General features: G+C 46.3%; 5 protein-coding genes across 5 annotated transcripts; 3 read left to right on the forward strand and 2 right to left on the reverse strand.

The window, feature by feature from the left end:
* Window positions 1-3,695: 3,695 nt before the first annotated feature.
* LOC310919465 (feather beta keratin-like) lies at window positions 3,696-4,028 on the forward strand (the record flags this gene model as incomplete). Its single annotated transcript, XM_083878832.1, has 1 exon — window positions 3,696-4,028. One exon carries the CDS (start codon window positions 3,696-3,698, stop codon window positions 4,026-4,028), a length of 333 nt encoding a protein of 110 aa, XP_083734958.1.
* Window positions 4,029-12,983: 8,955 nt separating this feature from the next.
* Window positions 12,984-15,579, forward strand: LOC310919466 (uncharacterized protein; the record flags this gene model as incomplete). The annotated part of the gene is made up of 2 exons (XM_083878833.1): window positions 12,984-13,065; window positions 14,771-15,579. 2 exons carry the CDS (start codon window positions 12,984-12,986, stop codon window positions 15,577-15,579), a joined length of 891 nt encoding a protein of 296 aa, XP_083734959.1.
* Window positions 15,580-16,342: 763 nt separating this feature from the next.
* On the reverse strand, window positions 16,343-16,708 carry LOC310919628 (scale keratin-like; the record flags this gene model as incomplete). The annotated part of the gene is made up of 1 exon (XM_083879055.1): window positions 16,343-16,708. One exon carries the CDS (start codon window positions 16,706-16,708, stop codon window positions 16,343-16,345), a length of 366 nt encoding a protein of 121 aa, XP_083735181.1.
* Window positions 16,709-20,680: 3,972 nt separating this feature from the next.
* LOC310919615 (feather keratin 4-like) lies at window positions 20,681-21,073 on the reverse strand (the record flags this gene model as incomplete). Its single annotated transcript, XM_083879043.1, has 1 exon — window positions 20,681-21,073. The coding sequence occupies one exon, from the start codon at window positions 21,071-21,073 to the stop codon at window positions 20,681-20,683; it is 393 nt and encodes a 130-aa protein (XP_083735169.1).
* A 1,882-nt stretch (window positions 21,074-22,955) lies between these two features.
* LOC310919618 (feather keratin-like) lies at window positions 22,956-23,348 on the forward strand (the record flags this gene model as incomplete). The annotated part of the gene is made up of 1 exon (XM_083879045.1): window positions 22,956-23,348. The coding sequence occupies one exon, from the start codon at window positions 22,956-22,958 to the stop codon at window positions 23,346-23,348; it is 393 nt and encodes a 130-aa protein (XP_083735171.1).
* Between the last annotated feature and the right edge of the window lie 618 nt (window positions 23,349-23,966).

Below are 23,966 nucleotides of genomic sequence, written 5' to 3' on the forward strand. Positions count from 1 at the left end.
TGATTTAGGGGAGAAAATTTCCAGAAATTTCCAGAAATTTCCAGCCTGGAAATTCCTGAGATGAAGGATTTGGACACTCAGATCCCAAATTTTCTGTCAGGGGAAAGTTGTGGTTTAATAATAAAGGAATAAATCAGATGTTGATCCTCTGCTGAGTCAAAAAAAAATAATTTTTTTTTCTCTCAAATAATTAATTTCCCCATATCTGTGACAGTTTAATCAGCTCCTAAACCATTTTAACAATTTTATTTCCTTTATTTTTGAGTTTCTCCCACTGTCTGAAAGGAATTTTTTGGTGAAATTTTGAGGCAGAATCAGGAATTTCTGCCCTTTTCAGACCCAAAAAATTGTCATCTTCCAGTTGACCTCGATCCAAATCCTGGAGTTTGATTTAGGGGAGAAAATTTCCAGAAATTTCCAGAAATTTCCAGCCTGGAAATTCCTGAGATGAAGGATTTGGACACTCAGATCCCAAATTTTTCTGTCAGGGGAAAGTTGTGGTTTAATAATAAAGGAATAAATCAGATGTTGATCTTCTGCTGAGTCAAAAAAAAATAATTTTTTTTCCTCAAATAATTAATTTCTCCATATCTGTGAGAGCTTAATCAGCTCCTAAACCATTTTAACAATTTTATTTCCTTTATTTTTGAGTCTCTCCCACTGTCTGAAAGGAATTTTTTGGTGAAATTTTGAAGCAGAAACAGGAATTTCTGCCCTTTTCAGACCCAAAAAAAAAGTCCCCTTGAAGAGGGAAAGGGAAATTTCTCAGGGAAAATTTCACTGCTGCCTTTTTTTCCTCCTTTTAAGATGCAAAACAATTTCCTGATGAATCAACCTGTGAGCAAAGGGAATTAAAATTTATTAAAATTTGAGGATGAAAGGAATTCCTCTCCTGAGGAATGCATTAATTACAGGAAGGAAATTAAAATAAAATCCAGGCCAAAAAAAAAAAAATTAAAATAAAAAAATTAAAATAAACAACCAAACACAAACAGGAAAAATAAATTAAATTTTGCATATGAGGAAATTATTTTGTTTAATGAGCTACAAATATAAATTTGTGTCTCGAGTCCTCGGGGCTCTCTGGGTATAAAAACCAGCCTGGACAGAGGAGAAAAAACAATTTCTGCTTTTTATTCTCCAAGGAGAAAAAAGGGTAAGTTGATTTTCTTTCCACTTTTCTTGTCTTTATCGGTGGTTTTGTGTTTTATTTTTCTACCAGGGAGGTAAAAAAATTTTATTTTTCCCTCCAGGGAGGTAAAAAAAAAAATTATTTTCCCACCAGGGAGGTAAAAAAAATATTATTTTTCCACCAGGGAGGTAAAAAAAAAAAAAAATTTCCACCAGGGAGGTAAAAAAATTTTATTTTTCCACCAGGGAGGTAAAAAAAAATTATTTTTCCATCAAGGAGGTAAAAAAATATTATTTTTCCATCAGGGAGGTAAAAAAAAAATTATTTTTCACTCCAGGGAGGTAAAAAAAAAATATTTTTCCCTCCAGGGATGGGATTTCTGTGGAAGGTGGTGATTTTTTCTGTGTTGATCCTTGAATTTTTTAATTTTTTTAAATTTTTGTCATCTAAATTTTTATTTCCAAGTTCTGTCTGAGAGTTTCTGGGGGTGGATTTGGGGAATTTGTGTAAAAATTTTGGGTCTTGGAATGGGATTATAAAATATTTGGGGTTGGAAAAGACTCTGGAGATCATCTGGAGAAGGTTTGGGAGGATTCCAGAGAGGGAAAAAGGGTTTGAAAGTCTCCAGAAAGAAATTCCCTGAAATTCCTGAAAAATCTGTGCTAATTTCACCCTCAGGGTGAAATTTCTGCTCCTCATTTTTTACTTGCTGAGGAATATTTTATTTTATTTTTTTAAAATATTTTTATTTTATTTTATTTTATTTTTAAATATTTTTATTTTATTCTGTTTTATTTTGTTTTATTTTATTTTAATTTAATTTAATTTTAATTTACTCTATTTTATTGTATTTTATTTTGTTTTGTTTTTATTGTATTTTATTTTATATTATTTTTATTTTATTTTACTTTATTTTATTTTATTTTATTTTATTTTACTTTACTATATTTTACTTTATTTTATTTTATTTTATTTTATTTTACTATATTTTATTTTATTTTATTTTATTTTATTTTATTTTATTTTACATTACTTTATTTTACTTTATTTTATTTTACTTTATTTTATTTTGTTTCCTTTTTTGGGATGTGTCTCCCTTTTATATTATTCTATACAGATTAATTTGATTGGTGAAACAAAGACAAAATTTTTCAACCACATTGCTCAGACCAGAGGGACGTCAAGAAGAAAATCCCTCCCAGGAAAAGGAATGAAAACAAAATTTCAGTTTACAAAAACGCTTCTCTCATTTACAGAAAATTTTCTGGTAAAAAGAATTTCAGAAAACCAAAAACACCTCAGGTACGAAACCAGGGCTACGGAATATTGTCCACACAATGTTATTTTGGAGAAAAATAAAAACCGTTGAAAAGTTTCTTATGGGAACAGCTCAGGCTCAAAAAATACTGAAATTCCGCATTTACCAATGAGACGAACTTCATTTTTTTTAACCCTTTCCATTTCAGAACTCCCTGAGACCACAACCATGTCCTGGGCTCCAAACCAGGGCTACGAAATATTGTCCACACAAAGTTATTTTGGGGAAAAATAAAAACCATTGAAAAGTTTATTTTGGGAAGAGCTCAAACTCAAAAAATATTGGAATTCCGTGTTTACGAAGGAGACAAACCTGGTTTTTTTAACCCTTTCCATTCCAGAACTCCCTGAGACCACAACCATGTCCTGGACACCAAACCAGGGCTACGGAATATTGTCCACATAAAGTTGTTTTGGGGAAAAATAAAAACCATTGAAAAATTTATCTTGGGAAGAGCTCAAGCTCAGAAAATATTAGAATTCTGCGTTTACCAAGGAGACCAACCTTATTTTTTTAACTCTTTCTCTTCCAGAACTCCCCACGACCACAACCATGTCCTGGGCACCAAACCAGGGCTACGAAATATTGTCCACACAAAGTTTGTTTTGGGGAAAAAAGAAAACTGTTTAAAATTTTCTTTTGGGAATTTCAGAAAACCAAAAAAAAAACCATCTCAGGCACCAAACCAGGGCTACGGAATATTGTCCACATAAAGTTGTTTTGGGGAAAAATAAAAACCATTGAAAAATTAATCTTGGGAAGAGCTCAAGCTCAGAAAATATTGAGATTCCACATTTACCAAGGTGGTGAATCTAATTTTTTTAACCCTTTCCATTCCAGAACTCCCCGTGACCCACAACCATGTCCTGGGCACCAAACCAGGGCTACGGAATATTGTCCACACAAAGGTTGTTTTGGGAAAAAATAAAAACCATTGAAAAGCTTCTCTTGGAAAGAACTAAGGCTTAGAAAATATTGAGATTCCCCATTTACCAATGAGAAGAACCTGGGTTTTTAACCCCTTCTCTTCCAGAACTCCCCGTGACCCACAACCATGTCCTGGGCACCAAACCAGGGCTATGGAATATTGTCCACACAAAGTTGTTTTGGGGAAAAATAAAAACCATTGAAAAGTTTCTTTTGGGAAGAGCTCAAGCTCAAAAAATTTTGAGATTCCTCATTTACCAATGTGGTGAACTTCATTTTTAACCCCTTCTCTTCCAGAACTCTTCCACGACCACAACCATGTCCTGCTACGACCTCTGCGCCCCGACCTCCTGCGGCCCCACCCCGCTGGCCAACAGCTGCAACGAGCCCTGTGTCCGGCAGTGCCAGGACTCCACCTACATCATCCAACCCTCTCCCGTGGTGGTCACCCTGCCAGGACCCATCCTCAGCTCCTTCCCCCAAAACACCGCCGTGGGATCTTCGGCCTCGGCCGCCGTCGGGGATGTTTTGAGCGCCGGAGGAGTCCCAATCTCTTCTGGGAGCTCTTCAGGGCTCTCTAGTTTGGGGTATTCGGGTTTGGGGGGTTTTTATGGCAGGTCCAGCCGGCGTTCCAACCGTTGTGGGCCTTGAGGGAAGTTCAGGATGGGCTGGGGATGGGAATGAGCTGGAGGTGGAAAGTCGCGATCCCGGCCCCGCGACTTGTGGCTTCTTGTTGACCCCTCAAAGCTTGTGATGGTTTAAAAATTGTTTCTGAGGGTTAAAATTGTTTCTGAGGGTTAAAATTATTTCTGAGGTAGCAGGGTCTGAAAATGAGATGTTGGCTTCACTGAAACCAGGATGTTATTTCCATTGTTTTAACCAAATTGTTTTAACCAAATTGTTTTAACCAAATCAAATATAATTTTGTGTAGAGAATAAGGGAGAAAGGGTGGGGGACGATGGTGATTCTTAATAAAGTCCACAGGCCTTGAGGATAAAGTGAGGTCAGGAGGATCTGTACCTGTACAATCATCAGTACAATAAATTATATTATTGTCAATTGTAATGTTAATTTGATAATAAATATGGTTATTCTCTCAAATCAGAATCACGAGGATCGTTGTTCCTTGGGTAGAACCAATGGGGTTTAATGATTAAGAGGAATCGTTATGAAATAAGAAAAGTATAAAATTGTGTCAATTTTGAACGTCTGGTGGAGCCAAAATCCGAGTCCTGGATCCCTCCAGCTCCCAGAGCTCTCAATAAAACGCCTCACCCAATAATTCCGTGATTGTGTGTTCTTTCCTACAATAACACAAATCCCCCATCCCAAATCCCAAACCCCCAAATCCCAAATCCTCAAATCCCAAATCCCCAAATCCCAAACCCCCAAACCCCCAAACCCCCAAATCCTCAAATCCCAAATCCCCAAATCCCAAATGACAGTATGGAGTTAAAATTATTTCTGAGGTAGCAGGACCCGAGAATGAAACGTTGACTTCACTACAATCAGGATGTTATTTCCGTGCTGTTGTTTTAACCAAATCAAATATAAATTTATTTAGGGAATGGGAGAGAGAAGGGATGGGGGACGATGGTGATTCTTAATAAAGTCCACAGGCCTTGAGGATAAAGTGAGGTCAGGAGGATCTGTGCCTGTACAATCATCAGTACAATAAATGATATTATTGTTAATTGTAATGTTAATTGGATAATTAAATATGATTATTCTCTCAAAGCAGAATCTTAAGCAAGAATCACGAGGATCGTTGTTCCTTGGGTAGAACCAATGGGGTTTAATGATTAAGAGGAATCGTTATGGAATAAGAAAAGTATAAAATTGTGTCCAATTAATTTTAATTTACAGTTAATTTTAATCTGTGGTTAATTTTAATTCATGGTTAACATTAATCCGTATTCAACCCTTCTGCTTTTTTATGCTGCGTAAATTTTATTTTTTTTTTTTAATTTCACTTCTTGCTTATTAAATAGATGGCGCATCACGATTTGTGGTTTGCAGTGTTTGTTTTCTTTCTCTCTTTTCCTCTTTGGATCTTTCTCTGGGAGAAATTTTCCTATGCATGAATTGTGAGCACCAAACAGGTCTGTATTTAAATTATTTAAATTATTTAAATTATACCATGCTAATTACTGAGGAGGTAATCATAGATAAATATAAATAATGAGTAATATCCTTTTTTGGGGTTTGTTTTGTTTTGTTTTGTTTTGTTGGAGTTTTTCTGTTTATTTTTGGGGGGGGGGTTTTGGTTTTTTTTTTGCATTTGGTTTTTTTTTGTTTGTTTTTGGGTTTTTTTTGGTTGGTTGGTTGGTTGGTTGGTTTTTTTGTGGTTTTTTTTTGGTTTTCATTGTTTGTTTGTTGGGGTTTTTTTGTTTGTTTGTTTTTTGTTGTTTTTTTAGTGTGTGTGTGGGTTTTTTTTGTTTGGTTGGTTGGTTTTGGTTTTTGACAGGGAATATTTTCCCTTTCATCTCATTCCCTTTTGTCTCATTTCTGTAAATAAATAATAACTAATTTCCGTAAATAAATAATAAATAATCACACCTGGCTGACAACAAATAGGGGAAAAGACGTGGGAAAGCTGAAGCAGCTTTACAAACAAAACTTTATTTAATTCATCCCCAACATCCCATCTAAACCTCCTCTCCATAAATCCCAACCCTTGTCTTGTCCCTCCAGGCCTTTTGAATTAATTTCTTCCCCTATTTTTGTTGGCTCATTCACACACTGGAAGGTGACATCAGGTCAAGCTTCCCTTCCTCAGGCAGAACATTTAAAACCCAACAAATAAAACAAAAACTTAGGTTTCATTCTCCCTTTATTGCCCTGCTGGTTTAGAAAAACCCTGAAATTATGTTTTAATTACCTGCTCAAGGTTGTGGTGGTGACTGAGGGGCCCTTTGGGGTGTCAACCCAGGAATCCTCAGGATTACTCAGAACCTCCAGGGGGAAGATAATGATGGACAAATTGCTAAATAAACATTCCTGGACATCGAGTTAAGTGCCACAATTAAACTCCCATTTCATGTTTTTAAAGGCAGGGCAGAGTTCCTTTCCTGTGAAAAGGAACCCTCAGCACACTGGGGAGTTTTACTGCAGGAGGAAAAAAAATAAAAGGATAAATAAAAACCACAGAGACTTTTGTGCAGCACAAACAGGGGTTTATTGTCAGAGAGAAGAGCAAAAGCTGAGTGCGGGGAATCCAGGCGGATCCAGGGGCTGCAGGGGATGGAGGAGCCGTGCTCTGGGAGCAGAGCCTGGCTGGGGACCAGGATACAGCCAGGGCATGGAGGGACCAGGACACAGCCAGGGGATGGAGGGAGCAGGACACAGCCAGGGGATGGAGGGAGCAGGACACAGCCAGGGGATGGAGGGACCAGGACACAGCCAGGGGATGGAGGGACCAGGACACAGCCAGGGGATGGAGGGACCAGGATACAGCCAGGGGATGGAGGGACCAGGACACAGCCAGGGGATGGAGGGAGCAGGACACAGCCAGGGGATGGAGGGACCAGGATACAGCCAGGGGATGGAGGGACCAGGATACAGCCAGGGGATGGAGGGACCAGGATACAGCCAGGGGATGGAGGGAGCAGGACACAGACAGGGGATGGAGGGACCAGGACACAGCCAGGGGATGGAGGGACCAGGATACAGCCAGGGGATGGAGGGACCAGGATACAGCCAGGGGATGGAGAGCCTAGAGAATTCCCAGGGCATCGAGGGCTCAGGGTATTCCCAAGGCATGGAGGGCTCAGGATATTCCCCATGGATGGACACTTCAGGGTATTCCCATGGATAGAGAGCTCAGGGTATTCCCCAGGGCATGGAGGGACCAGGATACAGGCAGGGGATGGAGGGACCAGGACACAGCCAGGAGATGGAGGGACCAGGGCATTCCCAGGGCATGGAAGGCTCAGGGCATTCCCAGGATATGGAGGGCTCAGGCCATTCCCAGGGCATGGAGGGCTCAGGATATTTCCCAGGGCATGGAGGGCGCAGGACATTCCCAGGGGATGGAGGAACCAAGCATTCCTGAGGAGATGGAGGGCTCAGGGCATTCCCAGGGCATGGAGGCTCAGGGAATTCCCCATGGATGGAGGGCGTAGGATATTCCCAGGGCATGGAGGGCTCAGGGGGATGAAGGGCTCAGGGCATTCCCAGGAGATGGAGGGCTCAGGGCATTCCCAAGGCATGGAGGACACTGGGTATTTCCCAGAGCATGGAAGGACCAGGATACAGCCAGGGCATGAAGGGCTCAGGGAATTCCCAGGGCATGGAGGGCTCAGGGAATTCCCCATGGATGGAGGGCTCAGGGTATTCCCAGGGCATGGAGAGCTGAGGACATTCCCAGGTCACGGAGGGCTCAAGGCACACCCTGAGCACTCCTGGGCACACTCAGCTGACACTGCCCGTGGCTCCTGCCCTGTGTTGTCCCCACGGCCCATACCGGGCTCCAGGGCTGCCACTGCCTCTGGGGGGCTTTAGAAAACCCCACAGCTGCCGCGGCGGGACCTGCCCCATCTCTGGAAGCCGGGCAGGGAATAGCCCAGGCCCCGTGGGGAGAAGCTGGAGTTGTAGGACCACCCGCAATTGTCACAGGAGCCCCCATAGCCCCCAAAGGAACCCCCATAGCCCCCCTGGGAGCCCCCATAGCCCCCCTGGGAGCCACCATACCCTCCCTGAGAGCTCCTATAGCCCCCAGAGTAGCCTCCATAGCCCCCCTGGGAGCCCCCATAGCCAATGTCACCTCCATAACCCAGGGAACGGCCGTAGCCTGAGGAGCCCCCAAAGCCCTGGGAGCCCCCAAGTCCTGAGAAGCCCCCATTGCCAAAGGAGCCCCCATAGCCAGAGGAGCCCAAATAGCTCCGGGAGCCCCCATAACCTCCAGACCCAAAGGAGCCTCTATAACCACGGGAGCCCCTCAACCCAAAGGAGCCCCCATAGCCCTGGGAACCCCCAGACCCAAAGGAGCCCCCATAGCCCCCCTGGGAACCCCCAGACCCAAAGGAGCCCCCATAGCCCCCCTGGGAACCCCCAGACCCAAAGGAGCCCCCATAACCCCCCTGGGAACCTCCATAAGGTCCCCACCCAAAGGAACCCCCATAACCAGAGGAGCCCCTCAAATAGCCCTGAGAGCCCCCATAACCCCCCAGCCCAAAGGAGCCCGGGGAGCTGCGGGAACTGAAGGAACGCTCAGGCAACACTGGGAACGACGACGACACGATGCTGTCCTGGGGGCAGGTGCTGAGCACGGGGCCAGGGATGGTCACCACCACCGGCGGGGGCAGGATCAGCGCTCTGGACTCGGGGCACTGCTGCACACACGGCTCGTTGTAGCTCTGGGCGATGGGCTGAGGGCAGCTCACGGCGCACGACTCGCTGGGGCAGGACATCCTTCTGGGCTGGGAGGCTGCAGTGTACAGCAGAAAGGGTTAAATTGGCTGGGAGGAATCAAAATTAAACTCTGTGCATTAAATATCTAATAAATTCAAAGATTGCATGAAATAAATCTCATTGTTGTGTCCACTCTGCCTCTAACCTTCCTCTCATCACCAACGCCCTTGCAACACAAATTCTGTGCTAAATTAAATTCTGGATAAATTAAGCGAAGATTTCAGATCCAGAAGTTTCCACCTGTGCTTTCCCATGGAGAATGTGAGAGCTCAGAGTTCATTGCTTTCCTCCTCTGGCCACAGAAATCACATTCTGGACTCTCTTCTGCTGTCAAGATCCCCGAGATGTCACAGACAGATGAAAACATCTGGTGTCATCTCTGACGAATCCCACATTTTTACACTGTGACAAATCTCATTATGTTTGGCTGAGAGGAATCAAAATTAAACTCTGTGCCTGAAATAACTGAGAAATTCAAAGATTGTATGAAATAAATCTCATTATTGTGTCCACTCCGCCTTTAACCTTCCTCTCACCACCATCACCCTTGCAAGATAAATTCTGTAAAATTATATTTTACAGAATAAATTACGGGATAAATTAAAGAAATCAGCATCAACCTGTGGCAAAGATTCACTGAAAGCTGTTAAGACCCGCGAGAAATAAGCCAAGAAGAAGAAGCCAAGAAGAAGAAGCCAAGAAGAAGAAGAAGACAGGAGGAAGAGGGGGGAAAAAAAAAAAAAGTCTCATTGACTTTACGCAATAATTCAGATTTTACGAGGATGACGACACCACTTACCTTGTTCTCTGCAGGGATGGGAACAAGAGAAGCTGATGGAGAGCTGTGGGTGATCCGTGAGCTTTTATACCCTCCTCCAACCCACCCTGTCCTCGTTTATTACAAAACCAAGGCGGCAGCGGGTGCTCGGATTCTGTCGCCTCAGCACTGTCCCTCCCAAACTCGCGTGGCTGTGACACAACCGCTGATGGCAATCAGCTCCCTCTGAGGCCAGTTTCGGGGGGTTTGGGGAGCTTTGGGGCTGGTCACGGAGTCATTGATCAAAGACAGTCTGATTTTTATGTTGTTACGGTTTTGTTGGGACGTTTTAATGGTAAATTCTCCCATGGTTTGGAGCCCAGTCCCACTTCAGTCCCAATTTTAATGTCATGTTTTGTTGGGGCGTTTTAATGGCAAATTCTCCCATGGTTTGGAGCCCAGTCCTGCTTCAGTCCAATTTTAATGTCACGTTTTTTGTTGGGATGTTTTAATGGCAAATCTTCCCATGGTTTGGAGCCCAGTCCACCTTCAGTCCCAATTTTAATGTCACGTTTTATTGGGGCATTTTAATGGCAAATTCCCCCATGGTTTGGAGCCCAGTCCTGCTTCGGTCCAATTTTAATGTCACATTTTTTGTTGGGATGGTTTAATGGTAAATTCTCCCAAGGTTTAGAGCCCAGTCCCACTTCAGTCCAATTTTAATGTTGTCATGTTTTCTTGGGCCGTTTTAATGGCAAATTCTCCCATGGTGTGGAGCCAGTCCCACTTCTGTCCAGTTTTAATGTCACATTTTGTTTGGGGCGTTTTAATGGCAAATTCTCCCAAGGTTTAGAGCCCAGTCCTGCTTTGGTCCAATTTTAATGTTGTCACGTTTTTGTTGGGATGGTTTTAACGGTAAATTCTCCCATGGTTTGGAGCCCAGTCCTGCTTTGGTCCAATTTTAATGTCACGTTTCGTTGGGACGTTTTAATGGCAAATTCTCCCATGGTTTGGAGCCCAGTCCCGCTTCAGTCCAATTTTAATGTCACATTTTGTTGGGATGTTTTAATGGCAAATTCTTCCATGGTGTGGAGCCAGTCCTGCTTCAGTCCAATTTTAATGTCACGTTTTGTTGGGATGTTTTAATGGCAAATTCTCCCAGGGTGAATTTGGTGGTGCCGCCTTCACCAGGTGGAATTCACCCGACTGGACCTGAAGTTGTGGCTCTGAGAGGACACAAATTCTCCCTGTGGATGAGTGGACATCTATAAATCTGTCCTCAAGGAGGCAGATAATTGGTACAGCCGTAAGAGGCCTAAAGCTCATTCCAAACATTCCCCAACTTCGTTTGAAACCTTGACTTCCAGAAAATACATAAAAAATATTAATTTTCTTTCCCCCCCCACCCTGAAGTACTGACCACCACTACTAAAAAAAAAGAGAGAATTTAATAAAGTAGTAAAAATATATATATATATATATATTTTTTTTTTTTTATTAGGATGAGTCTATAAATCCATGCCCAAGGAAGCAAAAATTGGTACAGCCATAAGAGGCCTCGGCCTAAAGATAATTCCAAACATTCCACAATTTCATTTGAAACCTTGACTTCCAGAATTTCAGTTATAAATATATTAAAAACCTTAATTTTTTTCCCCCACCCCCGAAGAACTGACCACTACAGAAAAAAAAAAAAGAGAATTTAATAAAGCACTAATAAATAAAGACATATTTTATTACGACAAGTCCGCGACATCCCGCGCAGTTATTTCTTTTTCTTTCCTCCGGCAACTCTTCCCTAATTTTATGACATTGCAAAAGAGAGGCAATAAATTACCTCTAAATTGTAAAATAGCTCTGCTTGTGAAGTGTCATCAGGATTTGCTGATAATGAGAGGATAATGACTTTAAGCTGCCTCACAAATACTCATTAATTTCTGTTATTATCCTATTAAAACGAAGGCCGGGAGTTACGAGGATTTATTCCGAGTTAGGAGCTCCCGTGTTATGAAACAGCACAATTTAAAAAGTATCAATCAATGTCACTCCTCTTGATTCCTTAATCAGCCTCTGATTAATCATTTCAGCGCTGGCAATGATTCAATTTTCATTCACGATATCGAATTCTTTATTTTCTTAACCATTAACTACGTGTTTGGGATGATTATGACAAGTAAATCGTCTGGCACGTTGGGTGCAGCTTCTCCTTAATTTATGAGGCAGCTGAAATATCTTAAATTTTAAGTTTTGCTGAAATATCTTAAATTTTAAGAGAGAAATAAAAGCCTGGTTGAAAATTATCTGAATTTTCAGGCTTAGCTATCAACGTTCTGCAAAAAAAAAAAAAAAAAAGGGTCTGAAACTGATGTTCTAAAATCTTTAGGATTTGGATTAGCTCTTGGATTCTCAGCTGTAAATATTTCGTCCGTGAAATTTGGCCTCATGACGCCGAGCCCTGGGTCAGTCAGCTTTGGGTTCTGACATTTCTGTCATTTCGTGTCTAACGCACCAAAAATGTGAATTTCCAGGGGGTGTTCACAAAGCCTCTCACGGGTCCTGGAAGGTTCTGGAACATCCTGGAAGCGTCGCCGGCCTCCGTGACCTTCCAAAGGCAGCGGGGAATGGAACAATGGAACCCACCTTGGAATTGTTGAATAATTCATGGTGTTGGTACTACAAACACAAATCCCAAAACCCCTTCACATTTCTAAAGCCTTTGGAGATAATTGATATTTTTTCCAAAGTCAGCAGGGAATGGAGCAATGAAACCCACCTTGGAATTGTCGAGCAATTCACTATGTTTGAGCTACAAACACAAATCCTAAAACCCTTCACGTTTCTAAAGCCCTTGGAGATAATTGATATTATTTTTATTTTCCAAAGCCAGCAGGGAACGGAGCAATGCAACCAACCTTGGAATTGTTGAACGATTCATGGTGTTTGAGCTGCAAACACAGATCCCAAAAAACCCTTCAATTTCCAAAGCCTTTGGAGATAATTGATATTATTTTTATTTTCCAAAGCCAGCAGGGAATGGAGCAATGAAACCCACCTCGGAATTGTTGAGCAATTCATTATGTTTGAACTGCAAACACAAATCCCAAAACCCTTCACCTTTCCAACGCCTTTGGAGATAATTGATATCATTTTTATTTTCTAAAGCCAGCAGGGAACAGAGCAATGGAACCCACCTTGGAATTATTGATCAATTCATGGTGTTGGGACTACAAAAAAAGATCCCCAAACCCCCTCACATTTCTAAATTTAGAGACAATCAATTATTCTCTCCATTTTCGATGCCCGTCTCACCCTTTCCGCGCATCTCCCGCGGATTTTCACTTAAGAGTCACTTAAAAAAACCCGCCGGTTTTAAAAAAAAAAGACGAAACCAATGAAGGTGAACTCATCGAACCTCCAAAGACAGTCAGTGCTCACGATGGGGATTATCACCTCATCATTCACCAGCTCCGATGCCCTCAAGTCTGTCCTGACATCGCCTCACGCCCGTGTGGGGAGTGGCAAGTGCAAAGCCAGCAGAATTAAATCCCTCCGTGCAAGGGTTGTTTTTTTGCGTGTGGGACAAGGAGGGTGTTTTTTGCCCTTTGTAAGCACTTTGGGGAGGGTATAAAAGCTGCCACCTCTCCCAGACTCGCCATCCGCGTCTCCTGAGTTATTCGCCGCGGTGAGAACAGGGTAAGTCTGATCCGACCTTCTCTATCCTTCTCTATCCTTTTTTTTTTCTTTTTTTTTTTTCCCCATCCAATTCCAATTTTTGATCGGGAGATTTGAAAGCTGTGGGTCTAGGAGGGCTGTTTTAGAATAAAAATTCTAAATTTTATCCCAGATTTAGAATAAAATGTGAATTTTCATCATGTCACTTGGAATAACCATTTCCCAGGCATTTTAGTGACTGTAAAATGTAAAAATATTTGAATATTTGGTCCATAATGGGAAAATTTTCTAGTTTGGAAGCTGAGGGCTACTTGGGAAAGGATATGAAACTACAAAAATTGCTGTTTTGTGTCTGAGACTTCTTAACTTCCTGTAGATACGTTGCTAGATTTCCACAGGGTAAGTCGGATTTGAGCTCCTCTATCCTTCTCTATCCTTCTTTTTTTCCTCTTTTTTTTCCCCCATCCAATCCAATTTTTGATTGGGAGATTTAAAAACTGTGGGTCTCAGAGGGCTGTTATAATATAAAATATGAATTTTCATCACGCCACTTGGAATAACCATTTCTCAGGCATTTTAGATCCAATGCATGACTTTAAAATTAAAAATATTTGAATATTTGGTCCATAATGGGAAAATTTTCTGCTTTGGAAGTTGAGGATTACTTGGGAAAGGATATGAAACTACAAAAATTGCTGCTTTGTGTCTGAGACTTCTGAACTTCCTATAGATACGTTGCTAGATTTCCACAGGGTAAGTCTGAGCTCCTCTGTCCTTCTCTATCCTTCTTTTTTTTCTCTTTTTTTCCCCATCCAATTCCCATTTTTGATTGGGAGATTTGAAAACTGTGGGTCTCGGAGGGCTGTTTTAGAATAAAAATTCTAAATTTTATTCCAGATTTAGAATAAAATGTGAATTTTCATCACGCCACTTGGAATAACCATTTCCCAGGCATTGTAGTCACCGTAAAATTTAAAAATATTTGAATATTTGTTCCATAATGGGAAATTTTTTTGGTTTGGAAGTTGAGGATTACTTGGGAAAGGATATGAAACTACAAAAATTGCTGTTTTGTGTCTGAGACTTCTGAACTTCCTATAGATACGTTGCTAAATTCCTGCTGGTCTTAATAAATTTATAGAGATAAACCCAGATTTGTCACAGTGTAAAAATGTGGGATTCGCCAGAGATGACACCAGATGTTTTCATCTGTCCGTGACATCTCGGGGATCTTGACAGCAGAACAGAGTCCAGAATGTGATTTCTGTGGCCAGAGGAGGAAAGCAATGAACTCTGGGCTCTCACATTCTCCATGGGAAAGCACAGGTGGAAACTTCTGGATCTGAAACCTTTGCTTAATTTATCCAGAATTTAATTTAGCACAGAATTTGTGTTGCAAGGGTGATGGTGGTGAGAGGAAGGTTAGAGGCGGAGTGGACACAACAATGAGATTTTATTTCATACAATCTTTGAATTTATTGGATATTTAATGCACAGAGTTTAATTTTGATTCCTCCCAGCCAATTTAACCCTTTCTGCTGTACACTGCAGCCTCCCAGCCCAGAAGGATGTCCTGCCCCAGCGAGTCGTGCGCCGTGAGCTGCCCTCAGCCCATCGCCCAGAGCTACAACGAGCCGTGTGTGCAGCAGTGCCCCGAGTCCAGAGCGCTGATCCTGCCCCCGCCGGTGGTGGTGACCATCCCTGGCCCCGTGCTCAGCACCTTTCCCCAGGACAGCATCGTGTCGTCGTCGTTCCCAGTGTTGCCTGAGCGTTCCTTCAGTTCCCGCAGCTCCCCGGGCTCCTTTGGGCTGGGGGGTTATGGGGGCTCTCAGGGCTATTTGAGGGGCTCCTCTGGTTATGGGGGTTCCTTTGGGTGGGGACCTTATGGAGGTTCCCAGGGGGGCTATGGGGGCTCCTTTGGGTCTGGAGGTTCTCAGGGGGGCTATGGGGGCTCCTTTGGGTCCAGAGGTTATGAGGGATACCCAGGCTATGGGGGTTTCTCAGGCTATGGGGGCACCCGGGACTATGGGAGTTCCCTTGGATTTGGGGGCTCCCAGGGCTATGGGGGCTCCCAGGGAGGATATGGGGGTTTCTCAGGCTACGGCCGTTCCCTGGGTTATGGAGGTGACATTGGCTATGGGGGCTCCTATGGGAGCCCCTTTGGGGGCTATGGGGGTTACTCTGGGGGCTATGGGGGCTCCCAGGGGGGCTATGGGGGCTACTCTGGGGGCTATGGGGGTTCCTTTGGCAATTATGGGAGGTCCTACAACTCCGGCTTCTCCCCACGGGGCCTGGGCTATTCCCTGCCCGGCTTCCAGAGATGGGGCAGGTCCCGCCGCGGCAGCTGTGGGGTTTTCTAAAGCCCCCCAGAGGCAGTGGCAGCCCTGGAGCCCGGGATGGGCCGTGGGGACAACACAGGGCAGGAGCCACGGGCAGTGTCAGCTGAGTGTGCCCAGGAGTGCTCAGGGTGTGCCTTGAGCCCTCCATGACCTGGGAATGCCCTGAGCCCTCCATTCCCTCTGTGCCTTGAGCCCTCCATGCCCTGGGGAATGCCCTGAGCTCTCCATCCCCTGAGAATTCTCTAAGCTCTCCATGCCCTGGCTGTACCCTGCTCCCTCCATGCCCTGGCTGTATCCTGCTCCCTCCATGCCCTGGCTGTATCCTGGTCCCCAGCCAGGCTCTGCTCCCAGAGCACGCCTCCTGCATCCATCCCCTGCAGCCCCTGGAACTGCCTGGATTCCCTGCACTCAGCTTTGGCTCTTCTCTCTACAATAAACCCCTGTTTGTGCTGCACAAAAGTCTCTGTGGTTTTCATTTATCCTGTATTTTTTTCTTTGGGGGAACATTCACTCTTGTGCGGGAAGGTGGTGCCTGGAGTTCTGCACTTGGCCAAATCCCTTGGGCCTTCATGATTTGGGAAAAGGAGGCAAAGAGACAGGAATTGGATGCAAGAAAATTTTATTTCATTAAGAAGGGGAGATAAGGCAGTGAGAGGGAGGGCGGGCAGGCCCCAGGCAGGGCGGGTGTCCCGGGCTGCAGGAGGCCAGGGCAGCTTGTGCAGAGCTCAGCTTGTCCCTGCCGGGCTGAGGCGGCCACGGGTGTTTGGGCCGGGCTGTGGCGGCTCTAGCAGGGCCCGCAGGTGTCCCAGAGCTTCTTGCTGTAGCGGGGCAAGGCGCAAGGGCTGCAGGCGGGAGCAGCGTAGGCTCTGCCAAAGGTGCAGAGGCCCCCCGAGGCCTGGGTGGCGCCGGCGCCGTAGAGGCCGCCCAGCCCCAGGGAGCCGCCAAAGGCCGGTGCTCCGGAGGAGCCCACCACGGCTTGCTGGGGGAAGGAGCTGAGGATGGGCCCGGGGAAGGTGACCACCACGGGCGGCGGCTGGATCAAGGCCGACGAGTCGGGGCACTGGCGGGCGCACAGCTCGTTGCAGCTCTCAGCGATGGGCTGGGGCACGGCCACGCTGGTTCTTGGGGGGCAAATGTCGTAGCAGGACATGTTGGCGAGTTTGGAGATTGGTTTTCTGCAAATGGAGGCAACAAACTATAAGAACGGGATGTTGGTGAGGAAAACTCAAAATGAGTGAGGTCACTGTGTTGCGGTTTTTATGTTCAGCCTCGATCGACATGAGGCGATCAAGGCGCTGCCCGTTGAGCGCCTCGGTCAAAAAATTCCTGCCTGTGTAAAACCATCCCCAGAATGACCAGACCCCACAGACTTATCTTTGTTCTGGCCTGACATGGTTGTGTCTTTCAGCTTTTGGAAATGTCTACCCTGAAGAACAATTTAAAAACCTCAATCCCATCTCCCATAAACTTCCCAAAATGGCGACAGAGCCTTGAATTAGATGTGGCTTTCCTTGAAATAGGAGAGTTTAATATGACTCCACTGAATGGGCCTGAAAAGGGTCTCAATTCACGTCTGGAATTTTATAAAATACTAAAATAATCACCTGAAATAAGTGTTTCAATCTCTGCCTTTTTAAAGCTGTTGGTTGTCTTGGAACACTCAAATTCCTCAGAATTTCTGTGCTCATACCCAGACTCCCAAATATCACATTTCCCATTAAGAATAATTCCAGACAGAAACGATGTAAAGCTGTTCTAAACCTCAGCATTCCTAAAGGAATCTTCTACAACTCTTTTGGTACAGACTAATTTATTGATTAAATAAATAGAAAGAAAATAAAGATTTATACTCACTAAGCTCCACAAGGTGAAGGAACTGCCAGAAGTGTCTGGATGGACCCGGGCACTGGAGTTTATATAGAGGATCCCAACATTCCTGAGGGTTTGGAATCCTGCTTGGGGTGGGAGTTCTGCCTAAAAAAAAAAAAAAAAAAATTGTTTACCAGCTTTGAGTCATGAAAGTTTGGAGTTTGTGGCAGTTCTGATTCCATTCGCATTCTCCTATCGTGCGACGTCGCAGTTTCACCATCTTGATTTCTTTAATCTTTTGGTCTTAATTGGCGCCGGCAATTCTTGGCATCGTTAGAGTGACCTCACTGGAATTATTGCCGTGTTCATTGAGCTGACTCCACATGTTGCTTCTTCCTTTACAGCCTTGTCATGAGCCTTGTCTGCTCCAAGATTTTGTAAGAACTCATCTTTGGCTGACACGGGCGTTTTTTTTTTTTTTTTTTTTTCCTTAATAGCTCTTTAAAATTATCTGATAAATTAATTAGAAGCAGAAACCAGCTGATTCCAGGGACTGCCCAGGAATAAATGGCGTTCCCAGATCTAATTAAAAGAGATCTTGCTGGTCTGAGATGGATTTAAGGGGTCATGAGTATCTGCTGAGATCATCCAGGACACTCAGCGATTCTCCAATAGTTTTCCATTGAGAGGAAAGGTTTGGAATCGATCCCACATAAAAATCACTTTGTTTATCTAAAGAAGTTTTAGTGGGAAATGAAATTCATTTTTAAAAAAGGTCGGCGGTGCTGAACGTTCCCATAAACAAATCCTATGACTCCAATTCTGAGGTAAAAAAAAATCAAAGAGGCAGATCAAGGTTGTTTTTTTTTTTTTGTTTTTTTTTTTTTTTTTACTGTTGTTGGTGCAATCTCTAATCAAGAGCTCTGTGGCCCTTCTTGAGAAAAATACTTTGTAATGATTTCACAAACAGTCATTAGCTGCTGTTCAGCCCAACTAATGTTCCGCGTTGTACGACATGAGTGATTTAGACATTTCACTCTTACACAACCCCAGCTGCTTTAATGTGCAGGAAACAAGGTGGTGCCTGCCATTCCTTTAATTAAATCATGATTTTGTGCCATTGGAAGGCAAGGGTTAATAATTAATGCAGCTCTTATTTTCTTTCTTAAAAAAAAAAAATTAAAATATCTTTCCAAATCCGTGGTTGAATCTTCTGTGAATTTAAGATTCTCCCTTTGCTCTGTTGGTCTTATTTCCAATTATATTTTCCATTAAAAAATAAATATTTGTGATTATTTACCCTTTTTCTGTGATTTTTCAGAGCACAACTTTTAGGTTTCATTTTACAGACCCTTCTTGTCATTCCTGAGAAATCCTCCCAGAAATTAAATATCTGCTCTTACTTTTACACTGATGATTGGTCATTGTGGTGCAGGTTCACCCCAATATTTTCATTTCCTCTACAGGTGACAAAAGATTTGGGTTTAGTGTCATTTTACAGACCCTTTTTCTCATTCCTCCCCCAGAAAATTAAATATTTTCTCTTATTTTTACACTGATGATTGGTCATTGTGGTCCAGGTTCGCCTCAATATTTTCATTTCCTCTGCAGGCGACAAAGGATTTGGGTTTAGTCTCATTTTACTTCTTGCCAATCCTGGGAAATCCCCTGGAGCTGCTGGAGAGAGCCCAGAGGAGGCTCCAGGACGGAATTCCAGGGATGGAGCAGCAAAGGCTGGCACAGCTGGGATTGTCCAGCCCTGGAGGAGCTTTGGGGTGACCTCAGGGTGGCCTGGCAGGACCTGGAGGGGCCACGAGGGACACGGGGAGAGACAATTCCCCAGGGATGGAGGGACAGGACAAGGGGGAAGGGGTTTGGGTGGGATTTTGGGAAGGAATTCACTGGCAGGGGATATTCCATGTGTTCCCCATCCATCCATTAAATTTAATCCATTATTGGGATTAAGTTTATTCAATTATTGGGATTTAATGTATTCCACTGTTGGGATTTAATTCATTACACTGTTGGGATTTAATTTATTCTGTTATTGGGATTTAATTTATTCCACTGTTGGGATTTAATTTATTCTGTTATAGGGATTTAATTTATTCCACCGTTGGGATTTAATTTATTCCATTATCAGGATTTAATTCATTCCACTGTTGGGATTTAAGGGGGGATGGGTTCAGACTGACAGAGAGGCGATTTAGGTGGGATTTTGGGGTTAAATTCTTTCCTGTGAGCATGAGGAGGCCCTGGCAGGGGATATTCCATGTATTCCCCATCCCTGGAAGTGCCCAAGGCCAGTCTGGAGCCCCCTGGGATGGTGGGAATGTCCCTGTCCATGGCAGGGTGACGAACAAGATGATTTTAAGATCCCCTCCCACCCAAACCATTCCACGATTCTGCAATTGCCTCTCCCTATTTTTATATTAAAACCACCGCGATTTCAGCGCTCTCAGAATGACAAAAAATTTATTTTAGGAGAGGATTCCTGCGAGGAAAACCTCCCACTATTCCACAGATTTTCCTGGAGCCTCTGGGCTGTGAGAGCACTTGGGAAACATGGACTAATGACTTCTGCTCCCTGATTTTTGTTGTTTTAATGGGCCGTGCATGTCCCAGGGCTGAGTAACAGCAGGAGGAGCTGCCAGGCACCTCAGCCCTGATCAGATCCTTCGTAGCCGCTGGGTTTGGCCAGACCCAGCCCTGCCCTGATCTGACTTTCCCTTTTGTGTCATCCGGGACGGGTTGCTCCTCTCAGAGTGGCTCCAGCACTCCCAAAAAATTTCCTCTCCAGAGATTTTTAGCAACCACGAATGGGCAAAGTGAACAGCTCTGTAAAGAGCAGGTAAAACCTTGAGTGAATAATCAGAACCGCATAAAACATATTGAGATGGAAACAACACAAAAATTCGATGCATAAAAGATTTATTGCAGGAACGACACCAGTAAATCACGGATTACAAAGGGAAAATGAGAGGTACAAAGAGATTCAAAAAAAATGAAGCTGAGATTTTTAAGTCATGCAGTCATCAACAAGCAGAACTAAATAAATGTAGATAGGAAGTAAGGTTGATATAAATACATAAACAATAAAAATCAAAGATAAGGAAAGAACATGAAATTGCTGTACGTAATAAATTCACAAAAGGGAACATTAAGGACTACATCTTGAAACTGGAGACAAAGTAGAACACGAAGCATAGGAAAAGAAAAGTGTTAAAGAAAACAGAAATGACGGAAACAACCGCAATGAACAGATTCTAGACTTCTCCATGGCGAAAAGACAGAAAAGACACTGAGGTTGAGTTTAGCAGGGCCCGCAGGTGTCCCAGAGCTTCTTGGTGTAGCGGGGCAAGGCGCAAGGGCTGCAGGCGGGAGCAGCGTAGGCTCTGCCAAAGGTGCAGAGGCCCCCCGAGGCCTGGGTGGCGCCGGCGCCGTAGAGGCCGCCCAGCCCCAGGGAGCCGCCAAAGGCCGGTGCTCCGGAGGAGCCCACCACGGCTTGCTGGGGGAAGGAGCTGAGGATGGGCCCGGGGAAGGTGACCACCACGGGCGGCGGCTGGATCAAGGCCGACGAGTCGGGGCACTGGCGGGCGCACAGCTCGTTGCAGCTCTCAGCGATGGGCTGGGGCACGGCCACGCTGGTTCTTGGGGGGCACAGCTCCACGCTGCTCCTGGGAGGGCAAAGGTCGTAGCAGGACATCTTGGTGTGACAGAGATGGGGCTGGAAGAGAATTCACACAAACAGGGCTCAGAAGAGACACGGGGGTCTCCTGGTTCAGCAGCGCCCTGTTCCCACAGAGCGTGAGGGGCCAAAGGCACAGAGCCTTGCCCAGCGTGGCCAGCCCTGGCCCTGTGGCCTGCAGCCCCCTGAGAGCCCTGATGGCCAGAGGCAGAGCCCTGGCAAGGCCTGCCCCAGTCCCTGTGCCCAGCCTGGCTGCGTGTGTCCCGGCCCAGGGGCTCCTTCTTTCCTTGCTGCTGGGCAGGAGGCTGAGGCGGGGCTGGCCGTGCCAGGCTGGTGCCAGCACAGGCTCTGCTGCTGTGGCGGCAGCTCTGGTGGCCAGGGAGGGCCCTGGGCAGGGCCTGGGCCAGGAGGCAGAGCCCCGCAGGCACCCACCTGGCCTTGGGCTGAGCAGAGGCAGGCGGCGGCAGTGGATGCAGCCCTGGCCCAGGACAGCGCTTTTATGGGTGGCCGCAGAGGCGGGGCAGGAGCTGCCCGTGCTGGGGCCACGTGTGCGGGGCCAAGGCCCGGCCTCCTCCCTGCTGCCACGGGGCTCTGCTGCTGCTGCTGCTGCTGCTGCTGACTCCTGCCTTTCCTGGGCAGCCCCAAGCTGCACCATCAGCCCCTCCTGCAATGCTCATCCCGCTGGCACGCTGCCACTGCCACCTCCTGGGCCACAGCAGCCTTGCCCATGCAGCGCCTGCCCTGGGCCACCGCCTGGCCCTGATGGCCACAGGGCACAGCTGAGCCAAGGCCCAAGGAAAGGCAGCTCCTCTGGGGCCCTGCCTGCTCAGCACCGTGCAGCACTGCACAGTCCAGCAGAGCAGGGCTCCATCTGCCCCCGGGCACTGCCAGGGACCTCTGGGACACAGGGGACAAAGAGCCCTGTGCCAGGCCTGACATCCATGGGACGATGGTCAGAAACCCCAAAAATTCACAACAGCGTTCATAGTTTTTCCTGTGTAGCAGTGTATCTGTATAACAAGTCATTCTGATACATGAAAGAAACTAGTTGTATGTCAAAATTATCAACCTCTCTGTAGTTTTGTTTTGAAAGCTCTCAAAAATTCATCAAGGTTACTGAGAAAACCACAAGATCAAAAATAAGAAGAGAGCCTGAAAAAATGCAAACCCTAGATAAAATAGCACTACACTAAGATAATTGGTTGACCAAATGAATATCCTAAAGAATGTGTGCTTGTCTCATGAACAATTAGCTGAGCCAACCCAGGGATGTGCAACCACAAGGACAGTAGACCTCGATTCTGTATCTGCCATGTAATGTAAACAATAAACAGCTTCTGTTAGACTCATACTGATTCAGCTATTCAGTAGCCCATTTCTCCACTACAGCATTTCGGGGTTTCTCCAGCCCTGCCCAAAATTTCTACAACCCTTCACATGTGCCCTGGTCCCAAATTGCTGGGTGCCATCGCTGCTATCAAGGCTCTGACGTGGCAGGAAGGACAAGATGGCTTGGGCAGCGGGAGGTGCTGGGCTGGCACCTGGGGGATGCTGACTCAGGGAGGGGCAGGGGCCGCACAGCCCTGGTGTCAGCAGCAGCAGCAGCAGCAGCAGCAGCAGCAGCCTGAGGGAGTGTCCCCTGAGCAGATTGGCCCGGCTGGAGCTGAGCAATGCTGGGGCTGCTATAAAAGGCCTGTTTGGGCCAGCCTGGGCCAAGCACTGCCCTGGCCACCTTCTCCTCCTCCTCCTCCTCGGGGACAAGGGTAAGTGTGCGAGCGCTTGTGCTGGCGGCTCCCTGCTGCAGCCGCGGCCCCTGTGGCTGGGGCCCTGCTGCCCTGTGCTGCTCTCCTGCCACGGCTGCCCTCTCTTGCAGAGCAGCCTCGCATCCCACGCAGCCAAGATGTCCTGCTACGAGCCGTGCCCCCCCAGGAGCAGCGTGGAGCTGTGCCCCCCAAGAACCAGCGTGGCCGTGCCCCAGCCCATCGCTGAGAGCTGCAACGAGCTGTGCGCCCGCCAGTGCCCCGACTCGTCGGCCTTGATCCAGCCGCCGCCCGTGGTGGTCACCTTCCCCGGGCCAATCCTCAGCTCCTTCCCCCAGCAAGCCGTGGTGGGCTCCTCCGGAGCACCGGCCTTTGGCGGCTCCCTGGGGCTGGGCGGCCTCTACGGCGCCGGCGCCACCCAGGCCTCGGGGGGCCTCTGCACCTTTGGCAGAGCCTACGCTGCTCCCGCCTGCAGCCCTTGCGCCTTGCCCCGCTACACCAAGAAGCTCTGGGACACCTGCGGGCCCTGCTAGAGCCGCCACCAACAGCCCCACAGCCCCCTGACAGCCTCAGCCCAGCTCCTCCCACCTCTTCTCCTCCCCTGCCCCTCTGCCCACCACGCCTCTCCCCCTCCTGCCTCCTGCCCAAGCCCACATTCCCCACTCCTCCAGCCTCCCACCGGCCTCTTGCTGCTCTGCTCAACAGCCCCTGACAAGGACCAGCCTGAAGGAGCAGCTCTGGGGAAGCCTGCACACACATCCAGCCTGGGCCTCCTGTCTCTGTGCCCACTGTCTTCTTGCTTGTGCTTCCAATAAAACAATCCTGCATCCAACTCCTGCCTCTCTGCTGTTCCTGTCAGGGTTTGGGGTAGAGGGCAGAGCTCCCTTGTCCTGCCCATGGGCACAGAGAGCGCGGCCAGGGCAGTGTCTCAGCCCCATCTTTGCCAGGCAGAGCTGCCTTTGGGCAGATGCCCCAGCCCTGGCAGCTCTCAGCACACACAGGGCCTGCAGGGGAGCTCCAAGGAACATTTCTGAAGGCAGGCAGCTGCCCTTTTTACAAGAATTGAAACCCTGGGTACTTTGCACACCTCCAGGCAATCTGTGAAATTCTGGCATTTTCCTGTGGGACTGGGAGCCGGGCAGGGGCACAGA

Source organism: Zosterops lateralis (genome assembly GCF_965231275.1).
Source record: "Zosterops lateralis genome assembly, chromosome: 27".
Taxonomy (NCBI): domain Eukaryota; kingdom Metazoa; phylum Chordata; class Aves; order Passeriformes; family Zosteropidae; genus Zosterops; species Zosterops lateralis.